The sequence below is a fragment of the Macaca thibetana genome, chromosome 1, assembly GCF_024542745.1.
Source record: "Macaca thibetana thibetana isolate TM-01 chromosome 1, ASM2454274v1, whole genome shotgun sequence".
In the NCBI taxonomy this organism is placed as follows: domain Eukaryota; kingdom Metazoa; phylum Chordata; class Mammalia; order Primates; family Cercopithecidae; genus Macaca; species Macaca thibetana.
In genome coordinates, this window is record NC_065578.1 from 152,437,973 (window position 1) to 152,455,003 (window position 17,031).

General features: G+C 49.0%; 2 protein-coding genes across 3 annotated transcripts in view; both read left to right on the plus strand.

The window, feature by feature from the left end:
- Positions 1-16,978, plus strand: part of KCNH1 (potassium voltage-gated channel subfamily H member 1) — a 452,445-nt gene extending 435,467 nt beyond the window's left edge. For both annotated transcript variants that reach the window (XM_050781032.1, XM_050781040.1), the window contains exon 11: positions 11,216-16,978. In XM_050781032.1, the coding sequence (XP_050636989.1) occupies positions 11,216-12,073 (858 nt within the window). In that variant the 3' untranslated portion in view covers positions 12,074-16,978. The remainder of the gene's footprint in view (positions 1-11,215) is intronic.
- The window catches only part of LOC126948846 (cuticle collagen 2-like), a 940,772-nt gene that overhangs the window by 474,878 nt on the left and 448,863 nt on the right, over positions 1-17,031 (plus strand). The window lies entirely within an intron of this gene.

The window sequence follows — 17,031 nt, forward strand, 5'->3', positions numbered from 1 at the left end:
GCTGCTGTCATGACTAAGCTGGATAAAGTAAAGGACTTGAGCCGCTGGCGGCAGCTGCTCAGGAACTCTCCGTTGCCCCCTCTCATTAGGAGAGTGGCGTCATGGCCTGGTGGCCCCGTCCATGGCTAAGAATAGAGCAGTGCCAACTCTGTAAATCAGTGTCGGCATTCTAAAGAGAGGTTGGATTGTTCTAGAACAGCCTCTGAACCACCATCCTGACTCCAAGGAGAAGCAAACACTGTATGGGCGCTGTCTCCCATCCCCCCTTCCCTTTCTCATTCTCAGTTGGTCCTTCTGTAAAATGCAGCTGTTTCCCAGATCAGCTCAGGCTGGGAAAGCTGTTGGATCATCAGCTTCTGAAAGGAAGAGTCTTAGCTTTCTTTAAATGTGGACCAGCTATCTCATACATTTCATACATTGCTCTGTATTCAGTAGGCACTGCATAAAGAGTGTTTGAATGGCTGATCAGAGCTGTTTCCTTGTTTAATGAAGTTTCAGAGAGAATATCACCTCTCCATAAAGAAAGGACCTGAGGCTTAAAACCCCAGTCAGAAATTTAGGTTTGGTCGAAGAATGGACATACAGAGCCGTGAAGTCCTGTGAAATCCATCACAAAACAGGCTCTCCCCAAGGGGCCTGGGACTAGGGACTGCCTAGCTCCAGGGGGATTCCCTGGGAATTTTGGACTACAGACCTCACTGGCTGAGAGTTTCTTCCCCACCTAGGGGACAGGCTGTGGCTCTGCTCCCCACTGGGCATATTCCCTGCAGACAGAGGGCTCAGGCAGCATGGATAGGATTACTGCCCACTCCCACCACCCTTCAGCTGTTTTTGGCTTCAGATCCAGTGCCTCAGGCCTCTACCCAGGATAGAATACCTGTCAGTCACTAAGGGGGAAAAAAAAAAGCAGAGGGAGAGAGGGCTGGGAGTAGCTGGTAAGAGGAGCTACGTGTGCAGCTGGTACACTGGCATCGAGAAGCTACGTGTGCAGCTGGTACACTGGCATCGAGAAGGGGCATCTTGTCTGCTGAGCACGTGTGTGTGTGTCCTCGAAACATGAGTATGAAATATGTCCTATGTGGCTGCCTTACCCTGTTTCCCCTGTCTTTACTGGCATGATCTTCATTCTAGGCTTAGGGCACTGGCTCTCAAATAGAGGTGGAGACTAAAGGGCAGAGAGGGATGCAAGGAGAGTAGTGCCTAGATGTGTATTTGGAAAAGCTCCCCAGGAGATTCTGTCCCTCTTACTGGTTGGCAAGTGCTGCTGGAGGTGGGGAGGGCAGGGGTTCTAGGCTTCCCCATTATGCACTGCCTGAGTGAAGGGGCAAAGACAGGAGTCCTGAGGGCTGCCCACTGGGGCCACATGCTTCAAGGAGCTTTTAATGGAAGTAGGAAGAGGTTCAAAGCTCCAGTCTGTAAGACTTGTCCTCCTTTGAGGGATCAGAGTGGAACCTCTTGGGAGTGGAGACATAGGCAGGCAAGCAGACTCCTAAAACTGCCTCTGGAAGGGCTAAGGGAAGGCCTGTGTTTTGCACATGCTTCCGTCTGGTTCCTAGGATGGGAGACAACATTAGGGGCCAAAGCCCTCTAGAAGTTAGTAGCATGTGTTTCCCAGGGATACCCACAAGGCTGCAAATGCCCCTCAGGGACCTAGTGCAGGTGAGGCCACAGGTTGAAGTTGGTCTGTCAAAAGAAGATGGCCACCAGTCTAGGCAGGGACCCTTATGAGAGTGAATAAGATGATGCCTGAGTCTTCATGGGATGGCACTGATGGGTTGGACAAGTCATTCTTGATTCAGGTTCAGGTTAATGAGGTGCAGAGTTTGCAGATTGTATTTGTTTCTCCTTGCATCACGAACTGGTGTGTATGTCTAGAAGCGGGCCATGTTGTGTTTTATCTGCCCGTTCCTCTGCTTCCCTGGGCCATCCCCTCTATATCTGTCACTAGCTTTAGTCACAGTCTTCTACCTGGCCTCTCTTCAGTTGCTCCTCCCACCCACCCACGTGGGGTTCTGATTCCTACTGACCTGATTATCTACTTCACCTTCACTGAAGAAGAACTAGGTGGGAAGGGAGACTGCTCTGGCTAGGACAGTAGAGTTTGAGGGGTCTCTGAAACACTGATGTACCCATGCTCAGTGTGGGAATATTCATGCTGGGACTAGAAAGAAAAGCAGCATTGGTTTATAAATGTGAAGGAAGGGGGGCTTCTCTCAAATGTTATTTCATTGCAACTCCACAGGAAGAAGAAGTAGGAACTGTACAGAAGACAACTAAGGCTTTGAAAGATCAAGTAATTTCCTCAGGGTCTGAAACCAGCACACGGCGGGTGTGGGCACTTACATCCATTGTCTTGTTGGCTTCTATGCCGGCCTCAGCTGCGTGAGGATAAATACTGAAGCAGAAGGGAGAACAGCTGGCGAGGCCTAAGCGCCTTTAAAGGGCAGGGCTGTGGACAGGGCCTCCGTTAGGGGAGGGAGAGAGGAGGAAGTGGTGAAGCAGACCTTGTGTTCTAGTTTGAGGGCTGCCATACAAACGACCACAGACTTGGTGGCTTAAAACAAATTGCTTCTCTCTCACAGTTCCGGAGGCCAGAAGTCTGAAATATAGTTGTCTACTGCCTTGGTTCCTTCTGGAGGTTTGGGGAAGGATCCATTCCAGGCCTGTCTTAGCTTCTGGTTGCTGTCAGCAATCCTTGGCATTCCTTGGCTTGTAGCTACATAACTCCAGTATCTACCTCCATCTTCCCCATGGCCTTTCTCTGTGTTCTGCATTTTTCCCTGTCTCTTGTAATGGCATTCATCACTGGTCTAGAGCCCACTCTAATGCAGGATGATCTCATTTTGAGATCCTTACCTTGCTTACATCTGTGAAGAACCTTATTCCAAATAAGGCTGCCTTCTGAAATTCTGGGTGGACACGCCTTTCGAGGGTCACAATTCAGTCCACTACACTGAGGGAGCACAAAACAAGGAGAAGGTGACAAATGTGACCCCTAGTGAAATGCCAGAGGATAGCAACTCCTGCACAGCAGTGCCATCTCTTCCTTGAGTAGCAACCCAGGGGCACATCTCATTCTCCGGGTGGCACTGAGAAGGAAGGATACTCATCTGTCTTGGGTTTGAACCTTCCTGAAGAAAAAGGAACAGGAGCATCTGTGGGAGTCTTTCAGGCCCCAGGTTGGTCTGTCAAAAGAAGATATGTCCAATCCACCTACTGCCCATGTCTGCCAGTCTAGTGGGGACCTTAGAGGAGTGAATAAGATGATGGGATGGCACTGATGGGTCAGACAAGTCATTCTTGATTAATGCCAGAAGAAAGTACAGATGCTGCATGGTGATGGGAGGGGCCTGCCTGTTAGCAGTGTGCTGAGAGCCAGTGGACCAGGTCCCCTGAGAACAGAACAGCTCTAGCCTCTAGGGTTTTCCAGGATAAAGGCCACTGGGACATCTGTGCATTCCTACTCCTTCTGCCTAGTGCTGGGCCCAGAGGTCACGAGTGGTCAACAGGGTAACTGGTAACCTCAGCATCCTTCAGGGAGGCAGGATTTTCCAATAAGCCAAACAGTTGGGCTCATGTGTTGCTAGCCCTCTTTTTCAACTTAACCAATCAAAATCTGGGCTCCACCCTAAGTCATTGGTTCATCCTGACAAATTAAAACACCACATAGCCTAATGCATCTAAAGAGGCATTCCCTCTTTAGATCCTCTGGGAATCTTGGCTTCTTGGCCTCTCGCCTTCCCTTGGCCAGATATTCTACTTCCTAGTGCTGCCCCTGAATTCTTTAGAGAAGTTGCCAATGGACAAAGACGGAGAGACACTAGTGGAGGTCATCAGCCTATACTGAGAGAAACTGTCCTTTGCCCTAAAACCCAAGGCATTTTCCCTAGAAGAATGGCCTCAGACATGGTGTGGGCAGGGACTCCAGTTGCCCGGGTTTGGCTCACAGCTCCACAGCTTTGTCCTCTTGGGTGATCACTTACTCTTTCTGAACTTGGTTTCATTATTTGAAAAGTGAGGATAATAATGTACCCACCTGCTGGGGTTTCCTCGAGGATGGCACAGGTCCAACATTTAACACAGTGCCTGGCACATCAGAGCTCTCCATCAGCATCAGCTCCTCTCACCAGGACTGCCACCACAAAGACACTGTTCTTCCCTGGCTGGCGTTTCTGCCTTTGTGTCTTGGCGTGGGCTGTTCCCTGTTTGGAATACCCTCACCCAAATTCTTTACCTTTTATACCTAATTCTAGCTCATCCTTCTAGAATCATCTCAAGGACCGCCCCCATAAAGAGTAATACATAATACATTTACTGAGCAACCATTAAATGTCAAGCACTCTCCTTAAGGGCTTACTTACATTATCCAACTTAATCCTTATAACAGTCCTGTGAAAGCAGTTGTATTCTGTGCTGAAACTGAGGTTTGGGGAACACGATCCAAGTCCACCTGACTTCCAGCGTGTGCACATGCCGTCACTCCATGCTGACTCCACAGGCTCCTGCCCTCGCCCTCCCACCCTGGGCCCACTTTAGCACTCTGTGCTTATGATGTGAGTTTACTGCTCTGTCTCCCGAGCCTGGCATCCCCTGGAGGACAGTGCTGTGCTTTGTTCCCTCCAGCCTCAGGCTAGGGCAGCACACAGCCTTAGCTGAACTGGCCTGGGTCCCTCTGGGGCCCCCTCCCCTCCTCGAGGCTCAGGGCCTCCCATGTTCTGGGCTGTCACGTATTCATCATGATTCCAAGTAGAAAATGTAGCATTTGATTCCATTATAACAGAAGTGATCTTTCTGAGGGGGTTGAGAAGTGGCCTTTTCCAAAAGTAAAACCCAACCAACTGCCTTATCCTATCTGCCCATCTGCAGTTTGTTTTTCCATGTTTTAAGTTTCTTAAATGGCCCAGTTTGTTAACCTTCATGTTTTATGCTCTGCCATAAAACCAGGCAGGGTGACTGGTGGAGGAGGCTGGTGGGTGAGGAAACCACAAGGAAAGCTACGTCAAGTGGGCCTGTGGGGATGTTAGGGCCCTTCTGACGCTCGGCCACTCACGGTGCTTGAGTCAGCACCAACATGGACCCCAGCTCTGGGACAAGAGGCCTGGCTCCTACTAGCAAGGAGCTATAGAGTGTGGGCGCCCTGCTGAGTGCTCTCAGACAGTGGGTGCTCAGTAAATGTTTGCTTGGCTTTATGTCCCCCCACTCTAAGACAGCTTTTTGTCAGATCTAAGAAAGAAAGAGTTGAAGGTGGTTGCGGGGCCTCCCCGTTTCCTCTCAGTCATCCTTCAGGGACCAGAGGCTGAGTGAGAGACCAGGGTCATCCCCCACTCCAATCCCAGGTAGCACCTAGGAGGGCTGAGTCTGGCTGGAAGTGTGAGTACAGGCAGAGAGGTGCGCAGGAGGCTGGTGTGTGTGGCCACACTCGTGTGAGCACAAGTCCATGCACAGGGGACAGCAGAGTAGCAGTGACCTCACCATCCATCCATCCAGGGGTTCTGAGAGCCTAGTCAGCAGACCTGGGTCAGGCTGCCCATGTCAGAATCACTTGGGAGCTTGCTGCAAATGCCAGTTTCTAGCCCTGCCATGGGAAATTCTCACTCACTAGATAACCTCTTCAAGGGGTTCTGAAGTGCAGCCAGATTTCAGAACCATTGATCTGGTACAACCAAGGAAGGATATAACTTTCCCAAGGTCACACAGTGACTAGTCAGTGGCAGAGCTAGGACCACTCCAAGCCAGTGCTCTTTCTACTGTTGAGCATTTCAGATTGGGGACATGTGTCTGAATCCAAGAGAAAATCATCTAAATCCCTTTTGATATATCCATAGATTTCGATGACTCATATCTCAGCTCATTTATGCAAACCACTGAGGATTGACATTACATATGTATTTTTATTCCACAATCTGAGTTCTTTTAAGTAACTGTGCGCCCACTTGGGTGCCCTCCTCACATTCTCTTGCTGCCAGAACTCCAGCAAGTCCATTCCCCTCCTAGGCCTGCCTTTCCCCCATGCATGAGACCCCGAGGGGATGACTCCTCCCCTTGGCCTGGTCCTGGCTAGGGCTTGAGAACAGGTTAGGCTTGAGAGGAGCCAGGCCCTCTTAATGTAACCCAGAAGAGGTGGTCGACTATCCTGGCTCACGTCAGATTCCAGGGGTATTGGTTTTTCAAACCTAGTAGAAAATAATTACCAAGAAATCCCTATAGCTTAAGGATCTGAGTGTCAATTCCATTCAGCTCAACAACCATTTTAGTCTTCCCAGACTTAGTGCCGTTGCTTGGTGCAAGCTTAGAGGGATGCCAAGTTGGATGAGCAAGGCACAGCAGCGTCCCTGCCCTCCAGGCGTCCTCTGTCTCCAGGTTGCAATAAGTCATGAGCTGCTCAGCATTCTGAGCAACATGTCAGGCTAGAAAAATATATGCCCCTGTGGGCTGGCAGGACTCTGGCTGGATCCAGGAAGGATCTGGACTTATCCCATTACCAGTGCCTTGAAACCATGCCAAGAACAGAGTAGTTTTCTATCACCAGGGCTGGGCCTTTTCCAGTGCAACAAACTCTCCAGACAGACCCCAGCACTTCTCTGTTGGTGTGGTCCCTGACTAAGGATCTGTGATGTGAAGAAAGAAGGCAAGAGCCAATGAGCAGTTGTCCTCATTGCAAAAATGTTCATCTCAGGGGTACTTTTAGATGTCAGTTCCCTGAGCTCATGTAAGAGTTCAAAAATAAAATCAGCCAGGCAGAGATGATGAAATCAGTATGAGGTCAGTCTGCAATGAGGATGAGTGAAAATGGAAGTCCTTTAGGATTTTATTTTCACACCATCCTTCAGGAGCCTATGTGTGGTGCATAGAGAAGTTACCTGTGATCTCTTTTTCTCTCTCCCCATTAAACCACAAACATTAGAAGCAGATTTTTGGAGGGAGGGCAATATACATCACTTCTTTTGGCTTCACAAACGAGGATGGCTATAGCCACAGAGTTTGGATTGACCCTGGCCTGTCTACCAGGGGGTAATGCATCTGCAATGGAGTCCTCAAATCTCAAATTCCAGGGGCTTAGCGAGTGAGTTAGAGATAGGGGGTCCCCTTTAGCTGGAACAGGAAACATCTGCCCATCTGTCAGGGCTATACACAAATACAGAGAACATCCCATACCCTACACATTGATATAATTTTAGTGTTTTCCAGAGGGGTTCTTTCATTCAAAAGAGAGGATCTGGGGGAACTGGCTTAAGAAATGCTGCATATAATGTCTTCCTCTTAGACATTCATAAGGCACATTAGCATGGTAAGGCTCTGAGAAGTACTGCAGTAAAGCAACCCATTTAACACTGGCTCAAACGTACCTAACCTTGGAACTTCTCCCACCTCATAGTACCTATTAGAGCATCATGAAATACTTTGGACAGACTTGTTCCCCAGACCTCCATCCATCACCTGTCCAGTACAGGGAGCATCCTGGGTTACGGAGTTGGGAGTCATGCCCATCATTCCCAGGATACACTCTTGCCATGGGAAGCTGTGGAGCATCTCCAAGCAGACGAAGAGCTGCTGTGGCTGGTGCTGGTGGCACAGACCTCATTGTCATGAGTCATACAACCACTCCTGCCCACTCAGATCTAAAATACTTGGCAAAATGCGTGGTCATGGCTGCCTCTGAGACACACTCCATGACTAACTTCTCCAGAAAAGCAGTTGAAGTTAGTAAGCAGAGCCCTTGACTCCAGATCAGCAAAGCTGTCAGACCACATCAGCTCTGTAAAAATTCCTTTTGCCTTGTCTCCTGGGGGTGGCAGGTTTTACCTCCCTGATTCTCAAAGGAAGAACCAGGCATTTCTGCAGGATAGGAAGTTCTTCCCTGGCTCACCTGTCCATTGGTTGAGACAGTGACGTTCGGGGGGCTGCCTATCACACAGGATGATGGAGGGCAGCCTAGGATGACACTTTGGAAAAAAAGCCTGCACAGATCCAGAGACCCGTGGTTCCACCAACAGGCCCTGTCTGTGAGTGCCTGAACTGCCCACATCGACCACACAGTCATAACACCTGAATATGCTGGCTGGTTCAGTCCAGGATTCTGACCCATGGGGCCTCTGGGGGACAAACACAATGTAGCCACACCCTCAAAGAGGAACTCCCACTTCCCCTCCGAAATGTCCACCATGAATTATGTTAAGCCTCTTTGGATCAGTTTTTTGTTGACTCCTCAATATCTGAAGAACTTCCTTTTCATTAGTCTTAGAACATCTCAAGTCTCAGAGGCTGCCCCTGACCTTTGATGTTGAGAGATGTGTGTCCAGGCCAAACTCTGCTTTTTATAACATTGACTATGACCTCTGTGATTTCATCTTTCCAGGAAGAAGATATTATCCCACGGATTCATTAGCCAATATTTATGTGTTCTACATTGCACAAATATTTATTGAGGGCCTGCTAGGTACCAGGCACTTTGAACAGCTGGAAATTGGAAACAAAACGGAAAATCATTGCTCTTTCAGGGCAAATAATAAGCAAACATTTAAAAAGTAAAAAATACAATGTGACCTCCAAAGTACTGTTCTGAGCCCTCAGGGACCTTTTAGCGGGATAGGATATGTTTGTGTTCAGGAATTGTTGCTTACAAGGAATAGACCTGCCCAAACTTGCTCAAGTGAAAAAGGGGGATAGTGTTAGGAATCAGATATCCTGCAGATATAAAGGGCAGGAAAAGAGCAATGAGCTCTAAAAGCCATCATCTCTCTTGGGTACATTCACATTCTCACCCACTTTCTCCTTCCTCTTTTCTGCATTCCTTCCCTCCATTCCACCTTCCTTCCTATTCTCTTCTCTCTCCTCCCCTCTCTAAGAAGGCATGTGAGTAGGCAGAAGAGAGTTGGCCTCTCTACTACAAAGGGATACAAGATAGAGAGTAATCAGGACAGAAGAGCAGTCAAACTGTAGAAAGGGCCATTGGAGTGGGGAGGTAGGAGGATAACTTACAGCACATTGAAATCAGCGAAGACTTTCTGGAGGAGGTGCATTTGCGCTGGGTCTTGGTGTGAAGAGGATTTGGATGCCCAATGGAGAGCAGAGGCCATTCCCAGAACAGAGTACAGCGCGTATAGAGGCATCCAACTCAGAGCACAGAGAGAAAAGGGTCCCAATCACTCTACTTGTCACTTCCCCATCTCCCCATGAGGACTTTATTGGGTTTCTCTGTCCCTCTTCAGGGTGGACAGGATTCTCCCGAGTCCCACTTCTTGGATCTGCAAGCCAGACTGTAGGGGCAGTTGGGGTACGGCTAAAGAGGGGACCAGAGGAGGCAGGGATGGGAGAAATGCTGCCCAGTGGAGGTCAGAAAGTCACATATCAGAATCCAGATACTAGCTGGAAGATTTAACCACCCATCCACCTGTTAGTGACCTCAGTGTAAAGTTATCTAGTGACAGAAACTTTGACCAAGAAGTTAGTGCACAGACATGGGCCTCTAGTCTGCCAGTGATTTGCTGATGGATTCCTAGCATCAAACAATTAACTGTTTATTTGGCTTCTCTGTGTTGGGCACTATAAAACAGTCGTCTTGTTGGTCATACCTGAGAACCTACTGGTGACAGCACAGGGCAGGGCCTCTTGGAGGAGGTAGGGCAAGTTGCGTGTCATCTTCAGCTGGGGGCCTTGAAAGGGCGAGGACAACAGGAGCCATTTAAGCATCTCCAGTGGGCCAGTGATTTCATATAAGTCATCCTGTATCAGCTTTATACCAAGTCTGAAAAGTAGAGATTTTCCTCACCTTTTAAGGAGGAAGCTGAGACTCAGAAGTTAAGATACCTGTGTGAGGTTACATGGTTAAGTAATGGGGCTGGGACTTAAACTTAGTTCTTTCTGACCCCAAACCCCTGCTCCTGGCATGATACCATGTGTGCCTCCCCAAGACCGGTGGTCCTATGGCAAGTCCCTGGGACAGGTTCTGGGTGGGTCTAAGTTGCCTGCCCAGGGCACAAAGTTTCCCAGATTGGGATGATGAAAAAGCTGCTGTTCTCCCTTACCACAGGCCTCTCCTCTACTTCTACACAATCTCAATACCTGTAGTCCTCAAATCAGAAATTTACACTAAAAAGACAACCTATTACAGGTTGCGTCTCACAAATTCAAACATGATGTGGGTCAAAACATGTCCCAGAGTCTAACTGGCACATGCAATATAAGCTAGAAATTATGGGGCTTTCCCATAGTCAGATGCTGACCTGGGGAAGGCCCCCGTAAGCTGTGGCTTATGCTGCACTCAGGGCCAAATTCATGAGTCTGTTTTGCTGATGGTCCATCCTCTGCGTGAAGTATTGTTATCATTAGTCATTACCTGCTGGCCACCTAATGGATCTGGGGTTTGATACCTTGGGTACAAGTCCCCTCTAGGCAACTTACCTGTTAGGTGATATCTAGCCACTCTGAGCTGCGGTTTCCTTATGTCTGAAATGGGGATAATAACAGGTGTTCCAGTGACTTCACAGTGCTGTCAAAAGGAATACATGAAGTAACATTAAAGTGCCTTGTGACCTGCAAATCACTGTCCAAGTGTGGGTATTATTGTTAGGACAAGTTTATGTTCAACTTTATAGACGTTAGTCTACTGTAAGCTCACCAAGGACAAGGAGGACTTCCGTGTGAGACTGGCTTTTACTTTTCACAGCCAACCACATTCACTTAGGGTCCAGATCTGTGGGTGGCCTTGGAAACCTTAGCTGTAGCCTTGCCAGGGGACTTTCTTGCCCTGAAGTATGGTTTAGACCAGAGATGCTCCAGCTTTTGTGCAGAGATACTAATGGAGTAGGTCTGAAGTGGGGCCAGAAAAATGATATTTGAAAGGCTCATGAGATGATGCTGAATTGCAGACAAGGACGGATTTAAGGGAGGCTAGGACAGTTTCCTGGGAAGATGCTCTTTGGATTCTTCAGCCTCCTGGCATGTGGGGAGGGAAAAAAATGGGATCTGTTCCTCTTGAAGGGAATGACAAAGGGAGTCAATTACCTGCTGTTGGAAAGCTGGGAGTCAGTGTCAATAAAAGGAGGGTGAGGTCAGTCATAGAGAAAAGCCTCGTGAGGCCTTGCAGGCTGTGAGCCCCAGCCTCTTGGCAGCAGGTGGACTGGAAGGAGAGGGCCATGATAGGCAGAGGGGCTGAGCTGGGCTGCTGCAGCCAGCATGTGGCTAACATGGCATGTCGTTCTCTCTCTCTCTCCAGATTGTGTTCCGGAAGATCAGTGACGTGAAACGTGAAGAGGAAGAGCGCATGAAACGAAAGAATGAGGCCCCCCTGATCTTGCCCCCGGACCACCCTGTCCGGCGCCTCTTCCAGAGATTCCGACAGCAGAAAGAGGCCAGGCTGGCGGCTGAGAGAGGGGGCCGGGACCTGGATGACCTAGATGTGGAGAAGGGCAATGTCCTCACAGAGCATGCCTCCGCCAACCACAGCCTCATGAAGGCCAGCGTGGTCACCGTACGTGAGAGTCCTGCCACGCCCGTGTCCTTCCAGGCAGCCTCCACCTCCGGGGTTCCAGACCACGCAAAGCTACATGCACCCGGGTCCGAGTGCCTGGGCCCCAAGGCGGGCGGGGGCGATTGTGCCAAGCGCAAAGGCTGGGCCCGCTTCAAAGATGCTTGCGGGAAGGGTGAGGAATGGAACAAGGTGTCCAAGGCTGAGTCGATGGAGACACTTCCCGAGAGGACAAAAGCATCAGGCGAGGCCACGCTGAAGAAGACAGACTCGTGTGACAGTGGCATCACCAAGAGCGACTTGCGGCTGGACAACGTGGGTGAGGCCAGGAGTCCCCAGGATCGGAGTCCCATCCTGGCAGAGGTCAAGCATTCTTTCTACCCCATCCCTGAGCAGACGCTGCAGGCCACAGTCCTGGAGGTGAGGCACGAGCTGAAGGAGGACATCAAGGCCTTAAACGCCAAAATGACCAATATTGAGAAACAGCTCTCTGAGATACTCAGGATATTAACTTCCAGAAGATCCTCTCAGTCTCCTCAGGAGCTGTTTGAAATATCGAGGCCACAGTCCCCAGAATCAGAGAGAGACATTTTTGGAGCCAGCTGAGAGGTCTATTAAAAGAAAAGTCAGAGACAGACACCTACAACCTTGCCGTGACCACCATCCCTACCACACACGTCCACATGACCAACAATTTTCAAGTAGGCTTTTCCTGACAGAAAAAGTGGGGCCAGTGGCTTAGACGCGCTCTTTCTCTATCTGGAAAAAGATACGGGAAGGGTAGCGTGCCCCTACCCTGCAAGGTGGCAGCTGCATCTGAACCATCTTTGCACAATTTTGAAAGAAGGGACATGCTGTCTAAAGGGTATTTTCCTTCATTTTTAATTTTTTACTACCATGATATTTGTAAAAGATAAACTACCAGAACAGAGCAGCAGCCATCTGGGGACTGGTGGGAAAGTGCCGAGAACCTCTCATGTATATACCATGCTGGGCTCCTTTGCCAAGACCCCCAACGGACTGTGGTGGGCCAGGGACTTCCCGGCATCCCCGTCCTTGTACAGCCTGTGTCTGACATCACCATGTTCTCCTGTAGTTGTCATTTGTAACTAGCTCGGGACAAGCGGAGCTTGAGGGACAGGAGGGTAGAGCCCGGAAACTTTCTGTCTCATGGTTAAGGCCAGAAAAGCAGCTGCAGGTGTGGTGCATGCCGCCCGTAGACATTGGAGCTGGGAATCCTCAGGTCTCCTTTCCCAAAGGTGATGAGGCAAGGGTAAGAGCTGGAGAGGGGTCCTTAGGATCCAAGGGTTCTCTGCGGTGCGGCCCACAGCCTGCTCCTCTGGGACAGTTGACAGGGAGGGCTCTGGAGTCCCCAGCTGAGCCTCTGGCCGTGCTCCATGCCGCTGGCCTCACACACAGGCTCTCTTGCCTCTGTTCCTTCTTGGCCTCTTCCCAAGTGTCCCCGTGGCATTCCTCAGGGTATGGAGCATCGGCAGGAAGGGTCATGAGCCCAGAGTTGCTTTATTAACAAAGCAGACACACACAACCTCAGAACTGTAGCAAGTGCTATGTTTATACTTTGATTCTCATTGGGATTGCCCTGCAGACCTTTGTATTTTGTTCGCCGCACGGGGTCATTATAGGCACTTGGGAGCCATGCTGGGCCTTATTTTAAAGCCAGTCTCTCGATTTCCTACTAAAATCAGTAGGATTTCAAGAGAAAATGGCAAAAGATTTCAGGATCATGATTGTACTCTCTTCAGGAGCTGGAAAGAGAACGAAGCAGTGAGTTTCCAGCTATCTCTGTAAGGTGATGGAGAAAAGTGGCCTTGGAGCCGTGGCTCCCAGTGATGGTCACAGGGCTGCATATGGGCCATCTGAGCCCTTATGCCACGATGCTTGGGGACAGTCCACTGCCTCGTGGTCACCTAAGTCAGGTTATTCATGTGCTTGGGCTTCTCTCAGTGGCATCTGAGAAAGGAAAGGGGAGAAGTGTCTTCCAGGCACAGTGGAGCTGGGCAGGGCACATGCCCTAGAGAGGTGTCAGGACCCCAAATACTGACAAGCAAGGTTAGAAGTTCAGCTCTGAAGAGTCAGCTTGGAGGGAATGGAATTAGGAGTACAGGTGACAGCATGGACTTATCCAGGGAGCTTACCTTTGCCTATGTTAGATGGTGACCCCATCCCTGGTACCTCTGCCCTACCAAAGATACTCAGTGTTTCTGAGAGCCTCTGGTCCGAGCCTACCCACCACCCCACCCCGCCTCGCCGCCTCAGTCCTGCCCAGTGCTCACGGTGAGTCCCAGGGCTGGGCCCTCGGTTGTCTGTGCAAGGCAGGGCTGACCTCTCCTGGTTCACAGGGTTGGCACAGATGGCCCTGGGAAGCCAGGGCCTGCGAGCTCAAGGGAGAGTCCTGCTCCAGGAGCCCTAACCTCATATGTAGCTTCTCACATGAGGCTTACAGGGGCTGCCCCTAGCTTCTCCAGGCTGTGACATAATTCGATTTAGCCTCAGGTGGCGGCATGCAAAGAAGAGGAATTCTAATTTCCTAAGGCCGAGTCACAACTGTCTGACTTTGGATAAAGCTATGAGGCCTTCAGCCTCTTTCACTTGAGAAGCTGCCAACCAGTCCTTGGGTAAGAGCCCGTAAAATATCTGGAATCCCATCTGTTGGCTGCCCCCTAACATTCTAGTCTGCCATTTCTTAAACATGCTCCTCAACCTGCTTCTGAAGTTTAGGAGCCACCAATTTTAAGGCAGGGTAGGCCTCTAATCCACCCCCAAAACCCAGCCTCAGAAGCACCTGCCCCTGGAGACTTTTTGTTGCCTCCCAGCTCTCCGGGGACTTGATGGCAGGCTTCTTGTCCAGCACTCCATAGCCAATGTCAAGAGGCCCTGCCACTTCCCTCCAGCTCTGCCTGAGGGAGATGGATGTCCATGAAATCTCTCAGACCTCTGGGTATGAGGGGCAAAGATGATGTAAGGCTTTGAAGTCCAGACATGTTTTAGGGTGGAATGTAGCTTTGGAAATGCACTCCTGAATCAGTGCAAACTGGGCTCATGACTGGAAGCCAGCTCCTGCGGCAGGAATCTGTTCCTCTTGGGGTCACAGGTGCACGTGTGGGTGCATGGGCTTTATTCTCCCGTAATCCTCCCTAGGATTTGAGGGATTTTTTGCTGTAATTGTTTTCTCTGAAAAAACATTGTGTAAATGAGCCAAACCTTTCTCCCTTCCTTTTCACACCATGAACTTGGCCGCAGGCTGCTTTGTGCTGCCTTCCCATGCCAGGATGCCACTCTGGGTTCCCGAGCCAGGACCATGTGCCTCAGACACCACTGACCTGAGCCTTCCAGTATAAACCATTATCTGGTGGCTGGAGAGAGATTAGGGAAACAAAAAGTTACTAGGTATGGGACAGAACATTTAGACTTCAGAAAAAGTATGCCAAGAGAACAGATTTGCCCAGGATATATGTTTTTCCTTTTTGAGGAGTGGGGGCATGATATGTGGCACCATTGTCTAGTAAGTGCTATTTGATTTCTACTAAATTCTTTGCTTTGAATGTCATTCATACTGAAGCTCCATTTCCCAGAGAATATCCTGACAGGCTGCTTTGAAGTGGGGAGGTCTTGTCCCTGTCACTTGGCTGCTGGTTGAACATGCTCCTCCCGGCTGATGGAGGGGGTGGGTTTAGGGTTAACTCTGAGAACTGAGATGGTCAGTGAGGTGGTGTTTGTTCTTGGTGGGGGGGCACTGACTCCAGCAATGGGCACTGCCATCCCATATACTTACAAAGGGCTCCTCCACTGGACATGACAAGATAGCCAAAGGACAGAAACAGAGGGGACCATTTGGTTGAAAAACCAAATTATCTAGTGTACAATTAATGCAACTCATTGCATTAATTAATGCAATGCTACATTATGCTAACAAGGTTACAACATTAATGCTACAGGATAGCCCAAGTATTTAAAAAACTGAGCCCATTTCGCAGCCTTCCAGCAAACTTTTGGAAATACATTTCTTACTTGATTTCTTCTTGTTATCCAATCCCTGGGGGCCTGTTTTACCCTCAACCTCTTTGATCCAGTGTGCTGCTGTTGGCCAAACATCAGCCCTTTTGCTGGAATCCTCCTCTTTCAGAAGTGGGGAGGGCTGAGCAGGGGTAAAATTGTACTACACCACCCCATCCCATTCAGCAAACTTCCTCTCCAAATCCTTAGTTGGAAGGTATTATACCAACTGTCAGGCTCTTTGAGCCCTTGTGGGGACTCTAGGAATACTAGGTATAGGAAGATCCTCATTTTCCCTTGTTGCACTGACCACTCTGTCTCACATGCATACTCTGGGAAATTTTAGGAGCCCTGGTGGAGATACACATTGCTGATGTGCATTTGATTAATAGATTGTACTATGTCTTGCAATAAAGACGTTTAGCCTTAAGACCCTTGAATGGAACTCCAGCTGTGATAGAGCTGCCAACGCCCCTTCCTCTCTCCTCCCTTATCACCTAGTGTTGCTTAAAGAGGAGGCCATTGAGGGCACACTTGATGCCCCAGACAGCCTCCCTCTGTTGCTAAATCATTGTTATTGCTCTATATACTGCCTTCTCACTCGCTTCAATTAAGATTACCTTCACCAGCTCCTGTGCCCTCCATCTGGAGGAGACTTCATGATCCTCTCAGCACTGACTGCAAACAAACATCAGAGAAAAAACCATTTTCTCACCAAAGGTGTTCATGTTGAGAAGTTTTAATTTCTACCCCCTACAGCTCAAAAGAATCAATGTGAATTTATCTGCAGCTTAAATTCAAGTGAAACTTCATTCTCATGTAAGCATATCAGACTTACTTATTCTGGAACCTCTAGAACTGGACTTGAATTCCCTGCAGGTGCCAGAGCGGTGGGTGCCCTCCCTGCCTGCCATTAAACTTTTCTTACAGCCCTTGTCTCTTTATCTATCTGGCTTCTGAGTCATCCGATGGATCCATTAGTTGTTCAATGAGAAGAAGTTCACAGATCTCGTATCAGGATATAAACTGATCTTACGTTAAGAAGGATGCACCCTCCCCTAATGAATGTATTCTCTTTATATTCCGATGCTGTATTTGTGCATTAGTTGGAGACTGTCCACATCCGACGTTTCGCCGGCACCTCAAGGACACTTCTACTCATGAGCAGTTCACCATTCTGGGGCTTCTCCTTATATTAATACGCTTTCCATTGAGTCCTGCCAAATCCTTTATTGGGTTTTTCTTTTTCCTTTGCATCTGTCACTTTGTCCAAATGAGCATGAATAAACAAAAGTGTAAATGAGCTGATACTATTTTTGTGGTCAGCTGAGGATGCTGCCAAGAACACCACTGTATATCTGTGGCTTGGGAATGTTAAGAGGAACGTGCAGGCCCCTCCATTGATGATATTCCCTTCTCAACATTTTTAAACAAGCACAAATGATATTTGTAAAAAAAAGTTTTATTTATTATGGTAATAAACTATTTTATACATGATACTTGCTTTTGCCTTTCCTTAATTTTAGGTCACTGAATTGGCTGTTCTGGCC